Genomic DNA, 25,811 nt, shown 5'->3' on the forward strand with positions numbered 1-25,811 from the left:
GGACCTTATCATTTTCCAACCTTCCTCATTGATTTTCATGGCTCTTGAGCCGGAAATAAAAGCTCCTAATATGAATCCATGTTTTTTTTTTTTTGGTGTGAATGTAAGTATTATAAACGAGATGAAGTACAGCAGCTTAGGGGCATCCCCCAGTATTATAATCCATGTTCTTCCTTATTGTTTGGTTGTGAATGGTGGATTTGATGCTGTTACTTTCTTTTTTTTAGTCTGTATGCTGTTACTTGATATGGTGCTATTTCCATTACTAAGATATTGATGAGGGCCAACCAGACTTGCGCATCAACCAGTTTAATAATGCGACCGCTCAAATTCCACATGTAGAGGAGATCGTTATATACTTTATAAGCAATAATATATATAACCAAACTCCATGGAAGACATCGTACGAAACAATCATAAATCACGTGAATCCCATGTAATTAAACCAGAGTCGACAAAAGAGTCGCGCACAACGCTTCACTTTGCTGTATTTTAATACCGACCGACACTTTTTCATTGTTATTGCACACAGCAACTTGGGTCGAACTTCGAGGGGCTAGCGTGCCCCGCAGCCCGTCCGGGCTCGTGTCCTGACCGTGGACGATACATATTTCCAAGTTGAACATTGAGGCACTCCTATCCTTGGATTTGACCCGTCTCGCTTGAACAAAAATATTATTGTTGTGCATGTTATAACTCATGCCGAAGAGACAAATTCAAATGGAATGACGTCTCCCAGTGGACAGAAGTAAAGAATATGACCAAAAACAGGGGTCGATGCACACGAAGTTTCTGAACATTTCATATGACTCTCCTTCGAGTGGAACGAAGTCAAGCGAGTTAAAAAGTCTTGAATTCCAGCCCATCATCTCTGAAAAAGCATCTACACTAAAATACCATTTCCAAGAAACATCGCCTTTTCATTGGCTTCAATTGCCGTCTTCGCCAAACCCAGATCTTGTGGACTCACGTAAAGCCAAAGAACAATGACGGGTCTCTGTATAATCCTAAGTTTTTCTAACTAATTTGATTTTAACATGTAATGCGATGAATTTGGATAATGTTCTTTGACGTTGGAGGGGAAAGCTGAAATAAAAATGAATGAAAGAAATAAAGGGTTCATACCACGAAAAACCCCAAATTGGTACACCTGTGATAAATTTACTACAAATTAATTTTGGGATCACAAAAAATCTCAAACAAGTACACATGTGACAAATTTATCCCAAATTAATTTTTTCACTACCAAAAATCCCAAACTGGTACATTTGTGACAAATTTATCATCCATTAAATTGAATTAATACTACGAAAAATCACAAACTCGTACACTTGCGACAAATGGAGAGTAAAATCCTAAACAGTACATCCGTTAACTGCCACGTGTAATCAAATTCATAAATTTGACCATAAAATTTAACGGAAACTAACGAAGTGTAAAATTATCACAGGCATACCGATTTGGGGTTTTTGGTAGTCAAAAAATTAGTTTGTGGTAAATTTATCACGGATATACCTGTACGGGGTTTTTCGTCATATTAAACCATAACTAAAAGGTTTTATCCTGTTGGTCTGATTCCATTTCTAGAAAATGAAATATTCTTGGGTCTTCTAAGCCTTTCATCTCATGTCAACTTCAAGATGCTACAGTGAAGTTTCTCTTGGCTTTCATGGAAGAAAAGGCAGACAAATGACATTTCTCTTTTGCTGCAATTTTATAATAATTCTACTCTTGACCGACTTGAAGATTCTCCGCCCACCTTCACTGTGTTGAATTGTATCCATGCCATGGACCTTTCAACTTTAGAGAAAACTTCTTCCCTCACCGTTTATGGAAATCATTCCCAGTTAGTGCCTCTTCACTGGTCTAGAATACAGTTTCGACCCTGAAAGATGGCACGAGATTCGAATCTTGTCACCTTTTTCGTATTCGTGGCATCAATTTTGTTTCTTGTCACACCCATTAATGGAAACAATCCTCTGCATGTGCTTTGCCCACCTGAAAAAGACAATTACACTTTTGGCAGGAATAACCTCGAACAGCTTCTGCGCATTTTGGCTTCTAGCACTGCTAAGACAGGCTTCAGCAGCCATTCTGCTGGGGATGGCACTGATCAAGTATTTGGTCAAGCACTTTGCAGGCATGATGTGGATAGGAGTGTTTGTGGGGATTGCATCAGGACTGCAAGCCAAGAGATAATGAGCCGGTGCAACAAGACAGATGCTGATATTTGGTATGATTATTGCCAAATATCTTATTCATATAATGATTTTTTCTCTGCGATGACTTACCTAGGAAAGTACCCAGAAAGTAATAGTCAGGAGAACGTATCGAATCCGGATGAGCAGAGCACCGCCCTGAAAAAATTGATGAATGATCTTAAAAGTGAGGCCACATTCGCTTCATCGAGGTTTGCGGTGGGCAGTTCGAAATTCTCGAGCCAAGAACATGTTTATGGCCTCGTGCAGTGTACAAAAGGAATCACTGGGGATGATTGTGATACCTGTTTGAGGTCAGCCTTGGGGGATCTGACAACATGTTGCTCTCCTCATCAAGGTGGAATGGTTGTCAGCAGATATTGCAATGTGAGGTTCGAGCTTTACCGCTTCTATAATCTGCATTCTAAAGGTAATTAATTTGGATTCTTTGCTTAGACTGTGTTGTTGGTCACGGAGTATTGATGTCTGTAGAAATTAGAAATGAGACCTGGGAAACTGCCATAAAAAGTTTTTGTAATCTTCCCGGTTTGAGAGTTCTATGGAAACAGCCAGAGGAAGAATTGCACAAATCATAGTATCCAAGTCTAGTTAAAAGTTTACAACTAACCATGAGTATACTGTTAGGGGAAAAACAGAACTGTTCGCAAGGACTGAGCGGTACTGAAGCTCGGTCATCTAAGTAAGGATAGTAAAATCAGCTATGCACGAGGAAATCCTTTTTTTCCAAGTGATTCAATCTAAGTAATAACTTTTCAGACGAAAGTTCTCGTATTGAGTTTTATCCATAGAAAGGATGTATCAGAATTCATCTACTTATAGTAGATTAAGTACAAAATATGCAAGATATATATTTTTCCACGCAGAAAACTTTTACAACAGAGTTTCTTATGAAAACAGAGGGATTGGATTGACCTGATGATTGACCAGCTGTCATAAAGCATTTCATTGACTTGATTGGATTCCAAAACATTTGGTTATTCTTTATTAGTCGGCTTGATGAGCAGTCTTGTTGGACATCTTGATTCTTGAGCCGATCCTAGCTGTTTTTATTATTTTTGCAGCCAGTAAAATTGCCTGGCTGACTACTTGAGTTCTCTCTGCGGGAGTTGGAAATTGGATTTTGAACATTTGTTCATTATTTGATGGTGACATTGTAGGTTTGGAGAAGGCAAGGATGATTTTGTTGATCTTAGGTATTCTGGCAGTGGCATTGCTACTTTCCCTTGGGGTTTGTGTTGCCTTTCGAAGACAGAAAAAGATAACGACCAGAGGTATATTAAACAAGTTAGTTTCAGTCACCAACTGATATCTCGGACACTGTTAATCACAACAAATCGGATCTTTTTTTTTTCTTTTTGGGTTTCCCAGATGAAGAGAAAGACGAGAATGTATTGCTGCAGGAATTGGCGAAGCCCATTGAACTATCTATTTCAAAAGGGGATCTAGAATTTTCTGATGATATGCTTGTCATGAATTTGGCAACTCTGAGGGCTGCCACGGTTAACTTTTGCCTTACAAACAAGCTCGGACAAGGCGGGTTCGGCATTGTTTACAAGGTTAAACATTTGATTGGATCATATTCAATTTGGTTGGAGAGTTTCCCTGAAAAACATAAACTGATGACTATTGTTTAAGTTGTTCCAGGGAATTCTACCAGATGGAAACGAAATAGCAGTAAAGAGGCTGTCGAGGAAGTCATGGCAGGGTGTAGAAGAGTTTAAAAACGAAATCAAGCTGACTGCAAAACTAAAACACAAAAATCTCGTGAGGCTTTTGGGGTGGGGCATAGATGGACATGAGAAGCTACTCATATATGAATACATGGCCAACAAAAGCCTCGATGTCTTCCTCTCTGGTTAGTCCTCGTACAGTCTGTTTTCTCTCACAAGTGGACCACACTCCTATTGTCTTTACACATTCAATGAAAATTGAGTCGGCTACTGTTTTTCAGACCCAATGAAGCGATCACAACTTGATTGGAGAGCACGCTACAACATAATTGATGGGATTGCCAGAGGACTGCTTTATCTTCATGAGGATTCCGTGCCGAAGATCATCCATAGAGATCTAAAGCCAAGCAACGTGTTGCTGGACATCGACATGGTTGCCAAGATATCGGATTTCGGCATGGCAAGGATTTTCTCAGAAAAGCAGAATGTAGCAAACACCAGAGGAGTTGTCGGGACTTTGTAAGTTATGCCTCCCCTGCCTTGTGCAATTTCTGATCTTTCTCCATTCAGTTATTGTCGTTTGCATTACGGTCGAGTTTTCTTTTCCTTTGTTTTTTAGAGTTAATACCACGAAAAACCCTATACTGGTACTTTTGTAACAGATTTACCTCAAACTATTTTTTTGATCACAAAAAACCCCAAACTGGTACATCTGTGACAATTTTACCCCGAATTATTTTTTTGACTACCAAAAACCCCAAACTAGTACACCTGTGACAATTTTACCCCGAACTAATTTTTTAATATTATTTTTTATTTTTTCGATTTTTTTTAGTTCTTCTTATCTTTTCTTTTTTTTTTCCTTCATTTTCAACCTCTGGCCGGTCGCCGGTTCGGCGACCGCCAAAGGCGGGGGCTGGTCGCCGGTCCGACGACGAGCCAGAGGCGGGAGCCGGCGAGGTCAGCCCCGCCGGCCGATGGCGAGGCCGACCTCGCCGGCAACTGGCGAGGTCGGCCTTGCCCACCCCTGGCGAGGTTCGACCTCGCCAGTTGCTGGCAAGAGTGGTCCTCGCCGTCGCTGGGGAGAATCGATCCCGCCGCAACTAGCGAGGTTAGCCAAGCCCAGAAGCGGTGAGGTCGAACCTCACCAGCGATGGTGAGGACGACCCCTCGCCGGCCCCGCCGTCGCCATGGGTGGGCAAGGCCGACCTCGCCACTTGCTGGCGAAGGGTCGTGCTCGCCGTCGCTAGCAAGGCTCGGCCTCACCGGCAACTGGCGTGGTGAGGTCAACCTCGCCCAGAAGTGGCGAGGTCGAACCTCACTAGCGACGATGAGGACGACCCCTCGCCGGCAGCGACGGCGAGGACGACCCCTCGCCAAGGGTGGGGCAAGGTCGACCTGGCCAATTGCCGGCGAGGTCGGCCTGGCCGGCCATAGTTTGAATATGAAGGAAAAAAAAAAGAAAAGAAAGGAAAAAGAAAAGATAAGAAAAACTAAAACAAAAATACAATTAAAAAATTAGTTCGGGGTAAAATTGTCACAGATGTACCAGTTTGGGGTTTTTTGTGGTCAAAAAAATAATTTGGGGTAAATCTGTCACAAATGTACCAGTTTAGGGTTTTTCATGGTATTAACCCTATTTTTTATCACTAAAAATATTTTGAGAATAGTTTTCTAGATTCAATTTTCAAAAAGAGGCATGTGGGATCTTCAGTCTGCCTAACTGGGGTCTATATGTCTCATTTTCATTTAGCTCGGAAATCAGTATAGCACCAGAAGAACTTTGTAAAATATCACTTGCCTTCCCATTTTTATTAAAAGGACACTAGAAAAGCGCCTCTTGTTAATTTTTTTTAATCCATACTGTGGTTTGTATTCTAAAAAATTAAACTCGTCTGAAATTCACTTAAAACTTGCTCTTGCCTGTGCACAAAAGAAAATCACTTGTCTGAAATTCCATGAAACTTGTTTTTGCCTGTGCACAAAACAGCGGTTACATGGCCCCCGAATATGCAATGGAGGGACAATTCTCTGCAAAGTCTGATGTGTTCAGCTTTGGAGTCATCCTGCTCGAAATCATCAGTGGGAAGAAAAATAGTGGTTTCCACCTCACCAAGCGCGCATCATCGCTGCTAAAATATGTAACGCTCTTTCTCCTAGCATGCTTGCATCTCAATTGGAGATCTGAATCTTGTGTTTATGGGCATATATGGAGCAAGAGTTTTGAATTCACTTAGATGAAATATCTCGGTGACACACATAAACTATGCGCAGGCATGGATTTTGTGGAACGAAGGGAAAGAGCTTGAATTTGTGGACCCTTTCCTGCTGAAATCGTTTGCACCAGCCGATGTGCGCAGAACCGTTCAAATAGGGCTTTTATGCGTGCAAGAAGATCCAGCGGACCGGCCTCTCATGACGGATGTGGTGGTTCTTCTCGAAAGTGGACCTTCCATGCTCTCTCAGCCTAAACAACCTGCATTTTCAGTCGGGCGAGACATCCCCTTGGATATGCTTTTGATGCCAGAAAGTTCTTGTACCAACGATCTTACTGCTTCTACAATGTCGCCACGGTGAATAGTGGCTATCAACACCCAAACATTCGACACTGACACGACTCTCGGGTTCAAGGTGTAACATGTACTGCTGGTTCAAGCAGAAATTAAAATTCATGATCTGTCTTAGCTGTCTGATAATAGGTAAACTGAGCATACGTAGGTTGTAAAAAAACCATGTAAATGACAGATGCGGTCTTTGTGAATTTCCTGTACATGTACATCTACCTCTTCTTTCATCGAATACATGAGATCTCAGAAAGAATGATGATGATGGTCGTAACTAGATGAACAGCTACCTTCATGTGTATAGGCTTGGTCGTAATGTGAGCTTTTGTATTTGAAGGCACTTTTACTTTTTAAATGTTTTATTGTTTTTCCAATATTACGACAAACACATATTTTTGAGGTTTTTTTTAATTAATTTTAAGCATATCAAATTTTCATAATATATAGGTGTTAAGGACTACATTCATATGCAATTTTTTTTATGCAGTTTTATAAAATTTGCGCAAATATTTAAAATATGAATCGAAAAGTATTTTCTTTTTTCTTTTGAGAGGTCGAGAGAGACGGGTTGTGACACTCGAGATTTAATTTTTGCTCAACATAATCTCCTGGTTAAACCAGTCACAAGCAACCTAAATGGCTTGCATGATAAAATTCTTGTAAAGTCACACGAAATCTCAATATACTATTGATTTTATCCGGCTTGTTAATTTTCCCCCTTCCTGCAATAATAATTGCATCATGTCTATATAGTTGATTTGCGCGTTGACTTGTGGTCCATGCATGGACAAAGTTCTTTATCTGATACTACCCTCTATAAAATATCTTCTGAACGTCTCTTCTTCGCCATGCAATCATCAAAACGTGAATTCTTTCTTCATCATTTGCCTCTCTCTCGTCTTCTTCTTCTTCTTCTTCAAATTTCTCAGCATTATACTCACACTACTGAAGCTGCACCTAGCTCCACCTACGACGCAAATCTCAAAACCCTCGTCTCTTCCCTCTCCTGTGCCGCCGCCGCCGATGCCGACAGCTTCGTCAATGTCACCACCGGCAAAAGCCCACTTGACCTCACCTATGGGATATTCCTCTGCTGTGGTGACGTCCATGCCGCCACTTCCGACGATTGCGTGGCTAACGTGAGCAAGGAAAAACTCGCGCATGCCCTAATGAGAAGGATACCATCACTTGACACGGACAAGTGCATGTTGCATTACTCGAACCAATCAATTTTCTATGTCAAGCAAGGAAATTGAGTAGCTTCACCCAGTTGCTGAAGGATACGACCGATTAATTGCCCGAGATGGTGGCGAGGGATGGGTCTGGCAAGAGGAGATCACGACGAGGCAAGAGAGAGAGTCTTGGCCCCGAGCTGCAAAGTTAGGTTTGCGTTTTAGAAGTTCTATAATGGACTGTCTTCTACAAAGCACGGGCACCAGCAGTGTGAGCACTGACGTTGAAACTTGGCAGCTCCTCTAAACTACCATATATCAAATCAAATACTAAGTTAGTTACACTTGGAGATGCATGTTCTAACAAACTCTCTAGTAATAACTCTGTCATCAATTTTGAAGTGAAATATAATTGCACGCAGCAAGTGTTTTTTTTTTTTTTTTGGTAACCGTGGTGTCCGGGCCAGCTTGTACGCAGCAAGTTTGAAGTTGGCTTTCTCAAAAAAAGTGGGACTCCACCGGAATTTGAGATTCTCTCTAATGAAGTGCTAGAGAACAAAACACACTGAATTCCTTATAAAATCTCTGCATTATCAAAGCCAATAATAGAGCAATCATTTCATACCACAATCGTGGCAAGAGAATGGACCATAACGTGCACTTTAATTAAAACATCGATTCAGACTCCTCAACCTCTAGGGTCAAAGTTCCCTTCCACAACTCTTTGACATACTCAACATCATCTTCCGACGCTAGTTTCCCTTGTTGAACTAATGAGTCCTGAAGCCTTCCATAACCGAGGCATATGAGAGCCAGCGATTACATATCCAATGGGAAAAAGTGAATGTGAATGTGGCATAAAAACATTTTCAATTGGGAATGGTAGATAGCCATAACTAAGCTTAAGTATCAGCAGAATGTCCTTTCACAAGGAGAGGAACTCCTTGTGATTTTTTGACAATGTCGTTTCCAATCTCAAGGAGATCCAGACGTTGTTGCTTTTCCTTTTTGTCGAATAACCATTTTTTAAACAAGGCCATAGAGTCTTCATGAGAAAGACCTTTTAGATTATGCATTGGATGAAAATTCGTCATAGAAATGTGTGAATTTGGAATTAACTCATATGAGGCACAGTTTGATTGAATCATGGTTTAGCATCCGAAATCCAATGTTAAATGTGTCTAATTGGGACCCTATCAACATGGGTGGCCTCCTAGAGACAAAACCGTGGTGTCGGAATATGATGGATTAAAGTGGGTAATACCTCGAGTGAATTAGGCTAAAATGTTACACAACGACCTAGAAAAAAAATCAATTTCATTTTCTTCCCCAAATAAAAAAGAGAAACTCGAGCAAAACGTTTCGGATGGGTACAATCCTTACTTAGGCCTTGTTGCATAAATTCGTATGGATCAAATTTAATCTATCAAAAGAATTACTCCGTTGCCGTAATTTGATGGAAAATTCAAGGCTCTAAGCGTCACCAAAATCACTTTCATCCCCATCTCCTCTCTCTCTCTCTCTCTCTCTCTCTCTCTCTCTCTCTACAACTACATCACTGGGATGTGATACATATCTTGACTTTTCTTCTTCTTCTTCCAGTCTCCCCGTTGAAACCAAAGAAGAACGCAACTCACGCAATTGACTTTTCAATGAACTCAGACGAGGGCTAATGCTTCTTCCATCCTCACCGTCCATCTTATTCGCAAGTCCCTTGAATATCGATGGCGTTACTAATCCAACTCCTGTCGCTTTAATACGTTACGGAATGGACCTCAATGTTTTTTACTTTAAGGATAATCTCACACTGGTTTGTCTTGACTTGTAAACATCTCTTCTGACCTTCCCGTAAGAAATTTCATGATTTAAACTATCATTTTTCTCACGTTTTGTACCTTTTAAATATGTCGAATTTCATATTTTAAATGTTCATGTTAAAAACGTCTTGAGTTTGTAAAAGAAACCCGATTCAAGTAAATTTCCTAATTTGGGTAGGTTTTTTGGTTTGAGTAGATTTTCTGAAAGAAGTTTTATTATGTTGGATTCAATTATCATGTTCATATAGGTAATAGAATTCTGCTCGATGGACACAAACTAGAACAAACAAGAAGCATGTTACGATTTAATGTCTATGAGTTTTCTGTGTGAGTTCTTCGTAAGAGATTGTGAGATAACACTTGGAGGTGTTCTTTGATTGTAGTCAGTGGCTGGGAACAAATGAACATTTGAGCGATTGTAAACTTTGTACTCTCCAAATTTATAGTGGATTTCTTGGCAGCAAGCTTTCCCCATGAAGTAGGTACTTACACTCGAACCAAACTATGGAAATCTCTAGTGTCCTTATTGTTTCTTATTGATTTCTCTAGTAATTTTGCTCTCTCACGTTTGACTTAAATTACAAGATCGGTTAGCTTCTACATTATTTTTACTGCAATTGGCATCAAAGCTAAGACAAGGATTTTTAGATTTAATTTGGGGCTTTTACTTGTCTAATCATAGTGAAATGTTGTTGTAATTATTTCTGAAGCGAAAATTGAAATTGAGAACTTTAACAGCAAGAACAACTTTGGGTTGTGGGGCATTAAGATGCGTGTGCAATTAACAGCCCAAAGTTTAGCAAAGGTGTTGGATGATTAAGATGAATTGTTAGAAATGATGAAAGAGGCTATAAGGTAGAGTTGATGGAGCAATGGAAGAGTATAGTCTTGTTGAATCAATTGGGTGATGTGTTAGTACAAGCAATTGAGAAGAAGAATGTAGTAGCTTTGTGGGTAAAACTTTAGGCCCTTTATGTAACAAAGGGTTTAAATTATCATCTATACATGTTGAAAATGATGTTTTCAATTTTGATTTGCTAAAGGTACTTCCATCTGTGTCTACTTAGATAAGTTTAACAAACTCATAAGGATTTGAAGAATATTGACGAAGCCCTAATTGATGAAAGACAGGGCATGATGTCGTTGGCATTTCTACTAAAGTCATGGGAGCACTTTATAATTCGCTATTATAAGGTCATATTGTGATAACCTCAGAAGAGGTAAAATCCACCTTGCTCTATAAGAGTGGCTGAAGAAGTTGCGAGATCATAAACAAGCATAGGATGTAGAACATGGACTAGTGATTCAAGGTAGAGATGAACATCGGGGTCCAGTACCCGAGGTAAAACTAGGCTGAAGTCGCGGCATAGAAAGTACAAGGTCGCGTGAAGTGCTTTGAATCATGAGAAGAGGAGTACAAGGAGAGATTGTACAAAGCTGCTAAATGGAGGTGGTAGGCAAAATGACACAAGCAATGTGGTGAATGTTGCCGAGGGGAGCACTAGTGAGGCGAAAACTGTCTTGTGTGTGATTACTAGCTCGTTAGGAGACAAACAGGTGCTAGATTTTGGGTGTTCTTATCATATGACGCCTCATTAGAACTTATTCATTACTTATCAGACTCAAAATGGCGGTAGTCTTCTGATGATGAAAAATGCAGCCTGCAAAGTTGTGGAGATAATAACAATTCAGGCTCGGATGCATGATGGGGTAGAGCGCACATGAGAGACATGAGGCATATACTTGAGCTTAAGAACCTTATTTTTCTAGGGACACTCAATGGCATCGAATATAAGTACTATAAAAAGTGTAGTGCTGAAGATTTGTTAGTGTGCCGTGACAATGATGAAGGGAAATAAGGTGAGTTTTCTCTATCATTTACTAGGAAAAACCATGACAGGATTTGCTTCAATTTATCAGGTGAGTCAAACTCAAACTTGACTTAGTTATGGTATATGCGGTTGGGGCACATGAGTGAGGCAAGTATGACGAGTGAGAGGGATTGTCGAAGGGTTAAAAGACAACGAAGCTAGACCTGTGTAAGCAAGACATCTTTCTGAAGCGATTGGGTCACAGTTCAACTATGCATTCGACAAACCAACCAGTTTATTACATTCATTTTACAAGAATCAAAGCTTGCCTTTTAATCGTGTTTTGAGCTGAAAATACTCGGTGTCTGCCAATCATTTATTTTACACCAAAATGAATTTAATCTTGCAGGCGCGGACTCTATGGACTGAAGGAAGAGAGTTGGAACACGCGGTTCCTTCTCTAGCAGAATCAGGCTCAACAGCTGAAATAGTCAGGTGCATTCACATCGGTCTCTTGTGTGTCCAGGAAGATCCTGGAGATAGATCGACAATGTCGGAAGTAGTGACGCTTTTGGGAGGTCAAACAGGAACTCTTCCGGAACCGAAAAAGCCAGATTTTTCAGTCGGTAGAGTCGTTCAAGAACTCGATTAATCATCAGCAACTAATATTTCTGTCAATTAGATGATTGTTTCTAGTATCTTGCCTAGGTGAACCAGCACGTAGATTAGTTGAGTAAGGTTTCATTAGCCCACGGTTGTAAAATTCTACGCTGGTTAGAGGAACTTGTCATGTTTTGGAAGAATTACTCCGCTCATGAAAATCGCTGTATAAACAATCGATATTATTGCACATGGAGAACGCCGACTTGTTGGGTATAAAGAAATTGCACAAATTGTGGAGACCCATGTATCCATAGGTGGATCAATGCAAATTCTGTAAACCAGAAGCTCCATATATTTTCTTGAACTGAAGCAGTGTCAATGCAATTTGGCTTTTCTCGAATAGAACTCCAGTTCTTTCCAAGTTTTGGATATTAGTAATGGCTAATACAGCATCGGACTTATGGAGATAAGTGCAGGAGGGAAAAATCTGTTCCCTTACCAATGGTCAATTTGCAATTAAATCCTCTTTTTTTTGTTCTTTTTTTTATAGCCTTTTTCTGCCTGATTTGATTAATCATAAGATAAAGATAAACGAGCAAGATCACAAATTGCCATGTCATCAACGGTCCCAACTTACGGGATTCTCGACTTGGCATCAAGAGGTTATGCCAAACTGGATTCAAATTCGAGACATCTTGCTTCTCAAATCGCTAGGTCCGGATTGCCATGTCTGAATTACATCACTTTCGCCAATTAGCTCAACTAGTTCCTTGGATTGAGTTGCCATTGAAAATTCCCCCAACTAATGCAGTTTGTCCTTGACAGAACGTTCTATTAGTAGACTAAAAGAGATGAAGACAGGTCTGATATTGACAGTATAGAAGGAAATTTCCTTGGCGGGCTACTTCCTAATAATTTACATATGCGACTTGACTTTGAATTCCTAAAACTATCCTTCATTGATAGGGTTTAAAACTATGGAAAACCCTAAACGGATACATATATGACAGATTTACTCAAAACTAATTTTTTGACCATAAAAAACCCAAAACTGGTATACCTATAACAAATTTACCTCGAACTAATGTTTTAACCACCAAGAACCCAAAATTGATACATTTGTGATAAATTTACCCTTCGTCGGTTTCCGTTAAATTGGATTTATATCACGAAAAATCACAACTTCATACATTTGTGGCAAACGGAGGGGAAAACCCCAAATTGATACACTTGCCAACTATGACACGTCATTTAACTCAGCAATTTGACGATAAAATTTAACAGGAATTAACGGAGGATAAATTTATCACGGATGTACTAGTTTGAGGTTTGTGATGGTCAAAAAATTAGTTTGGGGTGAATATGTCACAGGTGTACCAGTTTGAAATTTTTCGTGGTACTAATCCTTATTTATACCCCTACTTTTGTTTTCTCGAGTCTTTCCATGTGGCGATTTTCTAATCCCAATTAACCACCAGATCATGAAATAAAGGGTCACACATGAGAACCAAAGTCTAGCATCAATCCCATGCAAACTGTTTTGGAGCCCATCTCTCTAATTCCTGTGGTTGCTACTTTTAACATACATGGACACGGAAACCACGTCATTTAGGAAAGGGTTGGATATGCTGATTTCAGTAGACCCATTTCATTGGTCAGAGTCAAAGTCACTCGACCAATAGGATGCTTAGATGCATTTCCGTTCCAATCCCGCTCACGATTAGAATGGAAGTCTTGGTCTTCTATCAGGCTTCATTGTAAAATACTTGCGTTGACCCGATTTGCTGTACTTTGTGGGGAGGGTATCGAATCTGTACTTGTGCACCTAATCTCTACACAAATCCGTTTCGTAACCACTATTTTGTGGGGTGGGTTTGTTTCATTTCTTACAAATGTCAGTCTCAGATACCAAATAAATAATGAAGCGTGAAGGATGTGCTTTCTTCCGGAATCCTGCTGATGGCTTGCATCAGTGACTCCGTGGAGAGGTGATTACTCAGAATTGGAGTGCACTAAAGAAATGATCACCTTGTTTCGTTCTCAGGTGGTCTCAAGAACCATCCTACAGCTCTTTTTTCATTGTCTTCTTCATGGATTTCACAACCCGGTTCTGGCTGATATCCCCGAAAAGCACTGCCCCGACAACAGTTCAAATGCCACAAACAGTGCATATCGGGGCAACCTCCAGGAGCTCACTTCTTGGATGATAAAGAACGCTTCTTCCTCCAAGTTCTTCGAGGACTCGTCCGGGAACTCCCCAAATAAAGTTTATGGTCAATACATGTGCCTCAACTATGTCCCCAATTCAACATGCCGAAGTTGCATAGTCAAGGGATCAGAAGACATCCTGGAGCTTTGTCCAAACAAGATGGAAGCCGTCGTTTGGGAGGATTCTTGCCAGTTGCGTATATCCGACCAAAAATTTTTCGGCCGTCTGTTTGAAATATACAAACATCAGTTCAATCCGAAAAATATATCCGACCCTGGCAAGTTCGGGTCAGTGGTGGATGAAACTTTAAGTTTTCTTGCCCGGAAAGCAGTTCTTGAGTCTCCAGGGACTTACTATGCTACTAAGGAAAAGGAATTTGAATTGGGCACGAACCAGACTTTATATGCTCTTGTTCAGTGCACTCAGAACTTAACAGCAGATGATTGTCGCAAGTGCCTCCAAGAAGCAACAAGACATGTGAAAGATTGCTGCTATTTTTCGCTCGGAGCAAGAGTTCTAAGTCCGAGTTGCTACTTGCGATATGAGTTATATGATTTCTATGGAACAAACGAGCCGGTGAAGAAGTCTGGTAAGGTTATGCCAAAAAATTTTACCTGTAATTGTTCTTCTCCTCACGAAGTCTGTAGTTGTTAATATTAGAACTGATTGAATCTGTGAAGAGGCTGCAACTATTTCTTGTCAAAAGCAGGGAAAAAGTGGCTGATCAAAGTTCTCACAATTTCATTGCTCTGCTTGGCGGCAATCAGTTTGTGCTCCTGGATTTTCTTCATCGTCATCAAAAGTAACAATCTTTATCCTAATGGTGATTTATGTGCCCTCCCCAAATTCCAATATATTTGAGACTCATCATGTTTGATTCCAGGGAAGAAAGACCTCGCAGATAAACAGGATCAACCTCTGGTTACTGGTGATTCTGCTCATGGTATTCTTCCATTGCGATACATCCCAGGAAATACTCTGACTGAAATTCAAGATCATCCATATTTTGATATGAGATGCATACTTGCGGCTACTGACAACTTCTCAGATACACTAAAACTAGGACAAGGTGGATTCGGTCCAGTTTACAAGGTGGCAATAGTTCAATAAAAAAAAAGTGTTGGTTGCCGAATTTTAAATAGATACTCTTGCTTTTCTGGATTTTGTTAAGTAGTTTCTTGTTTTTTATTGAAAGGGTATTTTATGGGATGGGAGAGAAGTTGCGGTGAAGAGGCTAGAGAGCTGGTCAGAGAAGGGTTCCGAAGAATTCAGAAACGAAGTCCTGCTCATAATGAAACTTCAACATAAAAATCTGGTCCGGCTTCTTGGATTTTGTGCAGAACGAGAGGAGAAGTTGCTTGTCTATGAGTATATGCCAAATAGAAGTCTTGATGTCTTTCTCTTCGGTATACACCAGTCCTAAAGGTCTCGTAAAAAAAAAAAAAACATGCCAAATATCATATTTATCTGACATTTGGTAACTTCTTTTTTTGGTATAGACGCGCAGAGAAGGATCGAGCTGAGTTGGAGCAGACGTCTGAACATAATCATCGGCGTCGCTCGAGGTCTGCTATATCTTCATGAGGATTCTCGTCAAAGAATCATCTACAGAGACCTCAAAGCAAGCAATGTGTTATTGGATTGCGACATGAACCCAAAAATCTCGGACTTTGGACTGGCAAGGATCTTTGCAGGAACAGAAAATGAAGCAAATACTGCTACACTAGTTGGAACCTAGTAAGTACAGTTTCCTTCACAGGACTTAAATGATGTTCGAGAGTTCCTTGAAGTGATATAAATCTCGGCACTTTTAGCTTGGACTCTATGTTGCTTCATTTTGCCACAAGCTGACATTTTATTCTCTACCTAGTGGTTACATGGCGCCGGAGTATGCAATGGAGGGGTTATATTCCATAAAATCGGATGTCTACAGCTTTGGAGTTCTCCTGCTTGAGATAATAACAGGGGAGAGAAATGCCGGCTTTTGGCAGTCAAGACGTGCCTCGAGTCTGCTAGCCTATGTAAGTTATAACTCGATTACACCTCCGGCTTTCACACCATTCACGTAATTAAGACTTAATAAATTCGAAAAGAATCTTATATGAGAAATGTTTTGAGGTCACAATGACAGAAAATTTGGAAGATCAGACAGTAAAATACAACAAATGTGCTATGGCATTAGACTTGTAAATCTCTAATTTTGGCTTATGTTTGTTCTCTCAGACCTCGGTCATGGCATCGGTTGCTGTTTTTGTGCATATTGATGAATATTACTAGTTGCATTGCGCAACATGTTGGTCCGTTGCATCCTTTTTCTTTCGTAATTCCTGGTTGGCGTTTAGCATTAGAAATGATGGGATGACATAACTTTATTGCAGGCATGGCAGTTATGGAATGAAGGAAGAGCAATGGAGTTGATGGATCCATTGCTCCACAACGAGTGTTGTCCTGAAGAATTCATGAAATGTGTCCATGTCGGACTTTTGTGCGTTCAAGAAGACGCGTTCGACCGGCCGACCATGTCGGCTGTCAATGTGATGCTCAAAATGGATGCTGTAATTCTCCATCAACCTTTTAAACCCGCCTTCTCGGTCAGCGGATTCACTCATTGGTCCAATGGAGGTGTTGAAGACAGTGATTGTTCCGTTAATCGCTTGACGGTTTCCACTGTGGCACCTCGGTGAGAAAAGTCTACCCTAGGAGATAAACACGGTTCCTTGTACAAGTATACTGCTTGGACATGGTAACTTGTACACTAGTTATTCGCTAAACAACCGATTCTCAACCATAAGCTGTTTAATTATGTGAGATGACCATCTCGGCTCGAGAGACATCGACACGTCGAGGACGTTATCATTTTCCAACCTTCCTCGTTGATTTTCATGGCTCTTGAGCCGGAAATAAAAGCTCCTAATATGAATCCATGTTCTTCCTCATTGTTTGGTTGTGAATGGTGGATTTGATGCTGTTACTTTCTTTTTTTCGGTCTGTATGCTGTTACTTGATATTGTGCTATTTCCATTACTAATATATTGATGAGGGACAACCAGACTTGCGCATCAACCAGTTTAATAATGCGACCGCTCAAATTCCACATGAAGAGGAGGCCGTTATATACTGTTGAAAACAACCGCGGAAAAACAAATACAAAACACAAGAATTTACGTGGTTCGATCACAAGGTAATCTACGTCCACGGGTGAGGCAAAACAAGATTCCACTATAATGAAAGAGAGTACAGTTTTCAGAAGTCGAAAAAACTACTTAACAAAACCTCACGGCTCATAATCTCTCCCAAAACGAAAATCTTTCTTAATCAAGAAAAAAAAACCTAGCTGCAGTACAAATAGGGCTCCCCAAAAAATTTCTTCGGGGGCTACGAACTAAATCTCAATTTTTTCTCCACTTTTAAATCGCACAAAAAATATGTCGGGTCGGGTAATAAACTGGACCGAGTACATAAAATTCAAGACATATTTAACATATACTTTATAAAGCAATAATATATACAACCAAACTCCACGAAAGACATCGTGCGAAACAATCATAAATCACGTGAATCCCAAGTAATTAAACCAGAGTTGACAAAAGAGTCGCGCACAACGCTTCACTTTGCTGTATTTTAATACCGGCTGCCACTTTTTCGCTGTTATTGCACACAGCAACTTGGGTCGAACTTCGAGGGGCTAGCGTGCCCCGCAGCCCGTCCGGGCCCGTGTCCTGACCGTGGACGATACATATTTCCAAGTTGAACATTGAGGCACTCCTATCCATGGACTTGACCCGTCACGCTTGAACAAAAATATTATTGTCGTGCAGGTTATAACTCATGCCGAAGAGTCAAATTCAAATGGAATGACCCCTCCAAGTGGACAGAAGTAAAGAATATGACAAAAAACAAGGGTCGGATGCACACGAAGTTTCTGAACATTTCATATGACTCTCCTTCGAGTGGAACGAAGTCAAGCGAGTTAAAAAGTCTTAAATTCCAGTCCATCATCTCTGAAAAAGCATCTACACTAAAATACCATTTCAAAGAAAGATCGCCTTTTCGTTCGCTTCAATTGCCGGCTTCGCCAAACCCAGACCTTGTGGAATCACGTAAAGCCAAAGAACGATGACGGGTTTCTGTATAATCCGAAGTTTTTCTAACTAATTTGATTTTAACATGTAATAAGATGAGTTTGGATAATGTTCTTTGACGTTGGAGGGGAAGGCTGAAATAAAAATGAATAAAAGAAATAAAGGGTCAATACTACGAAAAACCTCAAATTGATACAAATGTGACAAACTTACCCCAAATTACTTTTTTGACTACAAAAAACCCAAAACTGGTACATATGTGATAAATTTATCCCAAATTAATTTTTTGACTACCAAAAACCCAAAACTGGTACATTTGTGATAAATTTACCCTCCGTTAAATTAAATTACTATCATGAAAAATCACAAACTCGTACACTTGCGACAAACGGAGGGTAAAACCCCAAACAGTACACCCGTCAACTGTTATGTGTAATCAAATTCATAAATTTGACGATAAAATTTAACGGAAACTAACGGAGGGTAAAACTATTATAGGCGTACCGGTTTGGAGTTTTTGATGATCTAAAAATTAGTTTGAGGTAAATTTGTTACGGATATATCTGTACAGGGTTTTTCGTGATATTAAACCATAACGACAAGGTCTTATGCTGTTGGTCTGATTCCATTTCTAGAAAATGAAATATTCTTGGGTCTTCTAAGCCTTTCATCTCATGTCAACTTCACGATGCTACAGTGAAGTTTCTCTTCGCTTTCATGGAAGAAAAGGTAGCCAAATGGCCTTTCTCTTTTGCTGCAATTTTATAATAATTCTACTCTTGACCGACTTGAAGATTCTCCGCCCACCTTCACTGTGTTGAATTGTATCCATGCCATGGACCTTTCAACTTTAGAGAAAGCCTCTTCCCTCACCGTTTATGGAAATCATTCCCAGTTAGTGCCTCTTCACTGGTCTAGAATACAGTTTCGACCCTGAAAGATGGCAAGAGATTCGAATCTTGTCACCTTTTTCGTATTCGTGGCATCGATTTTGTTTCTTGTCACACCCATTAATGGAAACGATCCTCTGTACGTGCTTTGCCAACCTGAAAAAAACAATTACACTTTTGGCAGCAATAACCTCGAACAGCTTATGGGCATTTTGGCTTCTAGCACTGCAAAGACAGGCTTCAGCAGCCATTCTGCTGGGAATGGCACTGATGAAGTATGTGGCCACCCACTTTGAGTAAAATTTAAATTTTTTTAGGTGCAAAAAAAAATCAACAAATCAAAACAAATTTCTGTTCCAGAAATCAATTTCTGGAGCAGAATTAGTCATGTTTTACCAAACATATTTCTCCTCCAGAAATCAATTTCTGGCAAGAATTCCAGAAATTAATTTCTGGCAAGAATTTGATTTCTGGAGCAGAATGGTTACCATTCGCACCCATAGTGTTCTTTGACTTTAACGAAAATCGCACATAGGTTTGTCTTGACTTGTAAAAATATCTTCTGACCTACCCTTAGAAACAAAAACTATTTAATAAATTTGCATGATTTAAACTTTCAATATGTTTTATGACTTTTAAATATGTCTTGTGGAATTTCAAATTTTAAAAGAATTCAAGTTTGTAAAGGAAACTGGATTCAAGTAAATTTCTTAATTTGATTAAGTTTTCTGGTTTGAGTAGATTCTTTTAAAGGAGTTTTTTATGTTGGATGCAAATACCATGTATATATAGGAGATAGAATTCAACTCATTGGACACAACCTAGAGTAAATAAGAAGAGTGTTAGGATTTTTATCTGTGAGTTCTCTATAAGAAATTGTGAGATAACACTTGTTTGTTTTAGGTGTAATTGGGCGTTGGGAACACTTGATTATTGAGCGATAGTAAACTTTGTACTCTTCAGATTCATAATAGATTTTTTGGCACTTAGTTCTCCCCACGAAGTACCTACACTCGGACCAAATCAAGGAAATCTCTTGTGTCCTTATTGTTTCTAGTTTATTTCTCTAGTAATTTCGCTCTCTCGCATTGGACTTAAATTACAAGATCTGTTAGCTTCTGTATTATTTTTATAACAATTTGTACCAGAGCTAAGACTACGATTTTATAGTTTGACTTGGGCTTTTACTTATCTAATCATTATCTAGAAATTTTGTTGATATAATTATATCTTGAGCGAAAGTAGAAATTGAGAAGTTTAATGGAAGGAATAGCTTTGGGTTGTGGAGCATTAAAATGGGTGCGCTATTAACAACCCAAGGTTTAGTGAAGCCATTGAATGGAAAAATTGAATTGTTAGAAACGATTAAAGAGGCTATAAGGTAGATATGATAGAGAAAGTGAAGAGTATAATCCGGTTAAATCAATGGGATGAGGTGTTAATAGAAGTGGCCGAGCAAAAGAATGGCATAGCTTTGTGGGAAAAAATTCATGCCCTTATGTAACAAAGCGATGCACCTAAGGGGGACCGGCGGACCCGTTATGTGACTAGACGAATCGGCGGGTTTGAAGTCAACGATGTCGGATTGAGCTCAAATTTGATCGGCTGAAGCGAAACGGCGTGCTGATCAATACTCACGCCTTTAGCCGTGACTAACGATGGATTTTCGCAATTCGAGATTGTTTAGATGGGTTTTTCTATTTTTTTAGTATTTTTTTATGGGTTAATTTAGTAAAGGGTAGTTTCGTAATTTTACGTAAAATAACTAGCAAAGCCGCAACACAGTATAGCCACTAGTAAATAGAAAAGGCACATCAAACCACAAACACATTATGATTATATTGGTATTGCTTATGCATTGACTATGGTGACAAGATAGAGATGGATGACCAATTGTCTTACTTTGAGGCGATCGCAAGCACTGAGTCATCGCAGTGGCTAGCGACTATGAGCTAAGAGATAATATTACTTCATCAGAATCAGACATAGGAGCTAGTTAAAGTATCCAATAGCCAGAAGATTGTTGGGTGCAAATAGGTCAATCATCGGAAGAAGAGCATTCCCATTGTCAAGGTAATGAGGTACAAGGCAAGACCTATTGCAAATGATATACTCAATGGTAGAGCATTTACTATAATGAGATGTTCTATCCTATGGTAAGGCATACTTTTGTTTGAGTGTTACTTGCTTTAGCTGCCGAACAATAACTCGATGTGAAAACAACGTTTCTTTACAGCAAGATGGAGAAACGGATTTACATGACGCAGTTAGAGGGATATGCTATTCAGGGAAAGAAGACCATGTTTGTTTATTAAATAAATCTTTGAATGGACTGAAAAAGTCTCCTATACAGTGGTTTAAGTGTTTTGATGCTTTCATATATTATTAGGACTATTTGAAAAGTCAATTGCATAGCTGTGTTTACTTTGGAAAATTGAAGGATTTGGTCTTTGTTTTATCCATTATTTTATGTTGATGATATGTTCATAGCAGCTCAACATATGTCTTTATATTGATGTGTCGAAGTGACAATTAAGTGCTAAATTTGAGATGAAAAATTTAGGTGCTGTAAAGAAGATATTGGGCATGAAGATTTCATGTGATAAGGCTACAAGGGTTTTGTGCCTATCTCAAAAGAAATATATTAAAAAGATTGTGGTGCATTTTAGCATGCAGTCAACGAAATCTATGAGTTCACCTTTAACCGTGCACTTTAAACTGTTTGGATAAGTTATAAATGTCTGGTAAATCTACCTCAAATAAGCCTCAGTTCATACTCACCTGCCATTGTAATGTATCTCACCCAGGGAAGAGCCTGGTAGCCGGTCTTCTCAATAATCTTTAGGTACCGCACCTAAAACAGCATCAAGGATCAGAAATAAAACGGAATGAATATTCTGCTTTGCTTGTTGAAATAAAGGCTTCACCGCAGAATATGTCCAGCAATCTAAGAAACTAATAGTATATAAAATAATTTTGAACAATGTAATGCTTGGATATTTTGGCATTCAAAGATCTGTACGTCTTCTCATGGCAAACCTTTTGATTCTTCCTAAAATAGTCGTGAAGAGACATCATCTAGGATTTGATATGTCCATGGCAACCATTTTTTGCTAATAAATCTTACCCTTCTCCTTACATCATTCTTTCTCCAACAGTTAAGTCAAACCAGACCAATACCATGAATATATTGGAAGATTTGACCAATAAAATATGCCTTATAGAGAGGCACCCATATGCCAGAGACTGAAATATGGTATCTAAAACTTCACTCGTATGGGGGCCTTCCTCTCAGGAGTTGCTTCTTCGGCTGTTATACTGGGTATACTGAATTCAACCCTTAACATATACTCCTGCCATACCTTGTCACCAGGACAGGATTTTATTTTCCAGACAAGTGCATCATTTTCTGGTGCATATGATGCAGAACCCATTGAAGTTCAAACATTCGAATTCGTAGATCAGCAGGAACTGGCAACTCAATTTCAACGTTTGTAGCAGTACAGCTTTTCAAATCAAACTTAGAATTCTGATAAATCATTAACAAGAAAAGCAATTATATAATCATTAAAAGAACAATCACCTGCGCTCCTTGAACTGGCTCCTAGCTTTTACCATGATCTCAATACGACTTCTTGGGCTTCCACCCAGATAAGTCGCTTTACCTGAAGTAGAAAAAATAAATGCATCTTTCAAAAGACTACAAATGCAATGATAGGAAAATAACTAAAATCAAAGTTCGAAGCAAACCTGAGTACTGAGTCTGTATGTCATAAGGTCAAAAGATCCATCAGGTGGTATAAAGGAGATTGTCCTATCATTTTTGAAGCGGGCCAAGCATACACACCTAATTCAACACAGAGTTCAATCCAAAATGACATATCAAACTGAGATTGACATAAGAAAAAGGAAAGGAGAATCATCTTAACAAGCAGTTCAGCCAACATAGGAGCTAATGGAGTTAGACAACTTACTGATGGAACTTTATGTCATCCAAATCAATTGCCTTTCCCTTTGTTGTTCGACCTTGGGCCTCCAATAATACTCTATCATTTAGGCCAAGCTTGCACTCTGGCATGCCACTGTAGAGAGAAAAATCAATCGAGTTAAGAATCTATAAGATCACACCGAAAAATATGTCAGAAACAAAAAGAACAGCCAAATAGAGCAGAAACAACAGATTCCTATTCCTGCTCCTGTCTTCGTAGAGTTAGAGTTTTTTTAGCTCCTCTTCCTTCTCTCATAAGTCACAGTTCTACATCCCAAAAGAGCAATAGGAAATCATGAATTTTTAGGATCCCCTATGTCAAAGAGGATGCAATATTCTACTCTGTTGTCATCATCCTTGAGCTTCATACTCTTTCTCTGGTTTGCCTATTGAAATGCTTGACATGGATGTCTAGGCCCTCCAAAAAGAGAGCTCGTAAACTTGTAATGACTAGTTTCTTAGAATCTTAATGCTATACCCTTGCAACGACCTAGAGGTTCCTATTTCACTTGCACCCACTGTCATCCTTAAATTACACTACGAGTTGCAATAAATTTGTGGAGCTACTGTCCACAAATCCTTCCGCTTTCCATTCTTCTAATGAAATGACCAAGCCAGATTATGAAACTTATTTTTCAAGTAAATGTAGAGTGTTTCACCAAACCAATAACTTGATACAGAGAGTTACAGTTGTGTTGGTTCCAAAATACAGAAACCAAATTCGGTCTGATTGGCAAAATACATTCAACCAAATCCTTTGCGACAAACTTAGACATGCCAGAGAGCATGATCAGATGATTAGCAAGCTGAAAGGGCACAATACATACTAATTCACATTAATGTTGATATGACAAGCTCAACTTTTGCCGTTACCAAACTTCATGATCTTACTTGAGTCCAAAATTAGAAAGACTTCTGGTAATGTAAATCTTGACATAATTATGGTAAAAATGAGCAACTTCTTGCTGCGAGAAGAGCTAAAATACTTAAATACGCAGAACCAAGCACCAGACATTTCAAGCATCGGCAGAACAGGCGTGGTGAATAGATGCTAGTTTTAAGATTACTACTGAAATAAGGGGGAAAAAGACAATAGCATTTTATGGCTTACAGACTGCACGGTGTAGGAACACTATCAATCTTCAGCAGATTCAGGATGGGAGAGCAATTGCTGTTTTTTGACTAATCAAAGTACAATACCTCAGAACAAAATTTATGTTTACTATTTCAAAACCAGAGTAAAAATATGAAAGTGGTTCCGTCTTCATTCTGTAAACTTCTGTGTAAATAGTGGCAAATATCACATTAGCAGGTCTCTGGTTTGCCTATTAGAATGCTTGACATGGACGTCCAGGCCCTCCAAAAAGAGAGCTCTTAAACTTGTAAAGACTAGTTTCTCAGAATCTTAATGCTATACCCTTGCAACAACCTAGAGGTTCCTATTTTCACTTGAGCCCACTGTCATCCTTTAATTACACTACGAGTTGCAATAAATTTGTGAAGCTACCGTCCAGAAATCCTTCCACTTTCCATTCTTCTTCTGAAATGACGAAGCCAGATTATTAAACTTATTTTTCAAGTAAATGTAGAGTGTTTCACCAAACCAACGACTTGATACAGAGAGTTATCAGTTACAGTTTGTTGTGTTGGTTCCAAAATACAGAAGCCAAATTCGGTCAGATAGGCGTCCATCGAACGAGCTTCTGAATTAACTTTTTGTAGCAATTCCTAGCCCCCAAGAACAAATACAATCTCTATAGTGCATCAAAATAATTACGAGAACACGCATTTCGGACGCATCAATAACGACAGTATAGAAGCAATGGACTTGGAATGCTTACATCATCCCAAACTGAGGCTATCTCCTCGGCCGAACGGACCTTCACTCTCCCTACGTCCATGATCGAATCCAACGGCTTGGGCTCCAGCGGCGCGAACCCGGCGGCGAATCTCGACTTTCTGCAGGAACCGAGCGCAGCCCATCTCAAGAAATCGCCCGGGATCGCTCGCTGCCGCGTCTTTTGGAGGTTCGATCGCGTTTGCAGAGTCGACACAGCGAAGCAGCATCCGGGCACGAAAAGAAAAAGGGGAAGCAGCAGGAGATGCTGGTGACGGCGGCGCACGGCGGAGGAGCTTCAGCGAAGAACTGATGCGCTGCGAGCCTCGCGACGACAAAAGCTGCATTGCTGGCGGGCGGAGGCGACGGCGGAGGCCGGGACCGGCGGGCGGGCGGCTTGCTCTCGGGCGGGAGCGACTTTTGAAAAAACAGAGAGAGAATGTGGGGCTTCGTGCGTGAGAAGAGAGGGGGAGCGCTAAGGAGATAGAGAAGGAGAGAGAAGGAGGAGGCCCCACGTTAATAAAGAGAGAGAGAGAGAGGGGAGAGACTGCTGATAAAGAGGTCCTTAACGTGCAGAGGAGGGGTGCAGGACTAAAGAGAAAGAAAATTAATTTTCTTGTGGAAAAAAGGGATCCCGGCCCGCCGGCCCCACCCGCGCCACGTGGCGCCTCGTGAGTGGTCGGGGAACACACTGACTTGGCGGTCCGGGACCACCCAATATTTTCTCGCCTAAGCAGGACCTTGCTTGCGGTTGCAGCCGTTGGATTGTCACCAATTGAACATCTGGCAAAGATAAATATTGGCAATCCAACGGGTATAATTATTAAGGATATAATAGCCTAACCCCATATTTTAGGTCGCTTCCACTATCAATAAATTTTTTCTTTTGCAATTATTTACCAGATTTGGCGGTCCGGGTTAGATTCCATTAAATACAAGTAATAAATTT

The 25,811-nt window shown here is 39.9% G+C and overlaps 1 protein-coding gene and 2 pseudogenes across 3 annotated transcripts; 2 read left to right on the forward strand and 1 right to left on the reverse strand.

Annotated features, from left to right (window-relative positions):
- Positions 1-1,787: 1,787 nt before the first annotated feature.
- On the forward strand, positions 1,788-6,659 carry LOC130139352 (cysteine-rich receptor-like protein kinase 15; annotated as a pseudogene).
- Positions 6,660-13,689: 7,030 nt separating this feature from the next.
- LOC130139298 (cysteine-rich receptor-like protein kinase 15) lies at positions 13,690-17,001 on the forward strand. 3 transcript variants are annotated; one of them, XM_056316003.1, is made up of 7 exons: positions 13,690-14,654; positions 14,772-14,867; positions 14,949-15,157; positions 15,261-15,471; positions 15,565-15,802; positions 15,936-16,086; positions 16,444-17,001. In XM_056316003.1, the coding sequence occupies exons 1-7, from the start codon at positions 13,877-13,879 to the stop codon at positions 16,747-16,749; spliced, it is 1,989 nt and encodes a 662-aa protein (XP_056171978.1). In that variant the 5' UTR covers positions 13,690-13,876; the 3' UTR covers positions 16,750-17,001. The 3 variants fall into 3 exon arrangements, with proteins under 3 accessions (XP_056171978.1, XP_056171980.1, XP_056171979.1); XM_056316005.1 differs by lacking the exon at positions 16,444-17,001 and adding an exon at positions 16,289-16,374; XM_056316004.1 differs by having other exon boundaries at positions 13,692-14,654; positions 14,775-14,867.
- Positions 17,002-21,781: 4,780 nt separating this feature from the next.
- LOC115691580 (AP-1 complex subunit mu-2-like) lies at positions 21,782-25,215 on the reverse strand (annotated as a pseudogene).
- Between the last annotated feature and the right edge of the window lie 596 nt (positions 25,216-25,811).

The sequence above is a fragment of the Syzygium oleosum genome, unplaced genomic scaffold (genome assembly GCF_021117445.2).
Source record: "Syzygium oleosum isolate NSW1041296 unplaced genomic scaffold, Sole_v2.1 Sole_v2.11, whole genome shotgun sequence".
NCBI classification, from domain to species: Eukaryota; Viridiplantae; Streptophyta; class Magnoliopsida; order Myrtales; family Myrtaceae; genus Syzygium; species Syzygium oleosum.

Excerpts from the sequence above, each read along its gene's own strand:
- LOC130139298 (XM_056316003.1), top strand. The coding sequence starts at position 13,877 with ATGATCACCTTGTTTCGTTCTCAGGTGGTCTCAAGAACCATCCTACAG. Across the intron at positions 15,158-15,260 it reads GATTCGGTCCAGTTTACAAG|GGTATTTTATGGGATGGGAG; the intron begins GTGGCAATAGTT and ends TTTTATTGAAAG. Across the intron at positions 15,803-15,935 it reads GCTACACTAGTTGGAACCTA|TGGTTACATGGCGCCGGAGT; the intron begins GTAAGTACAGTT and ends TTCTCTACCTAG.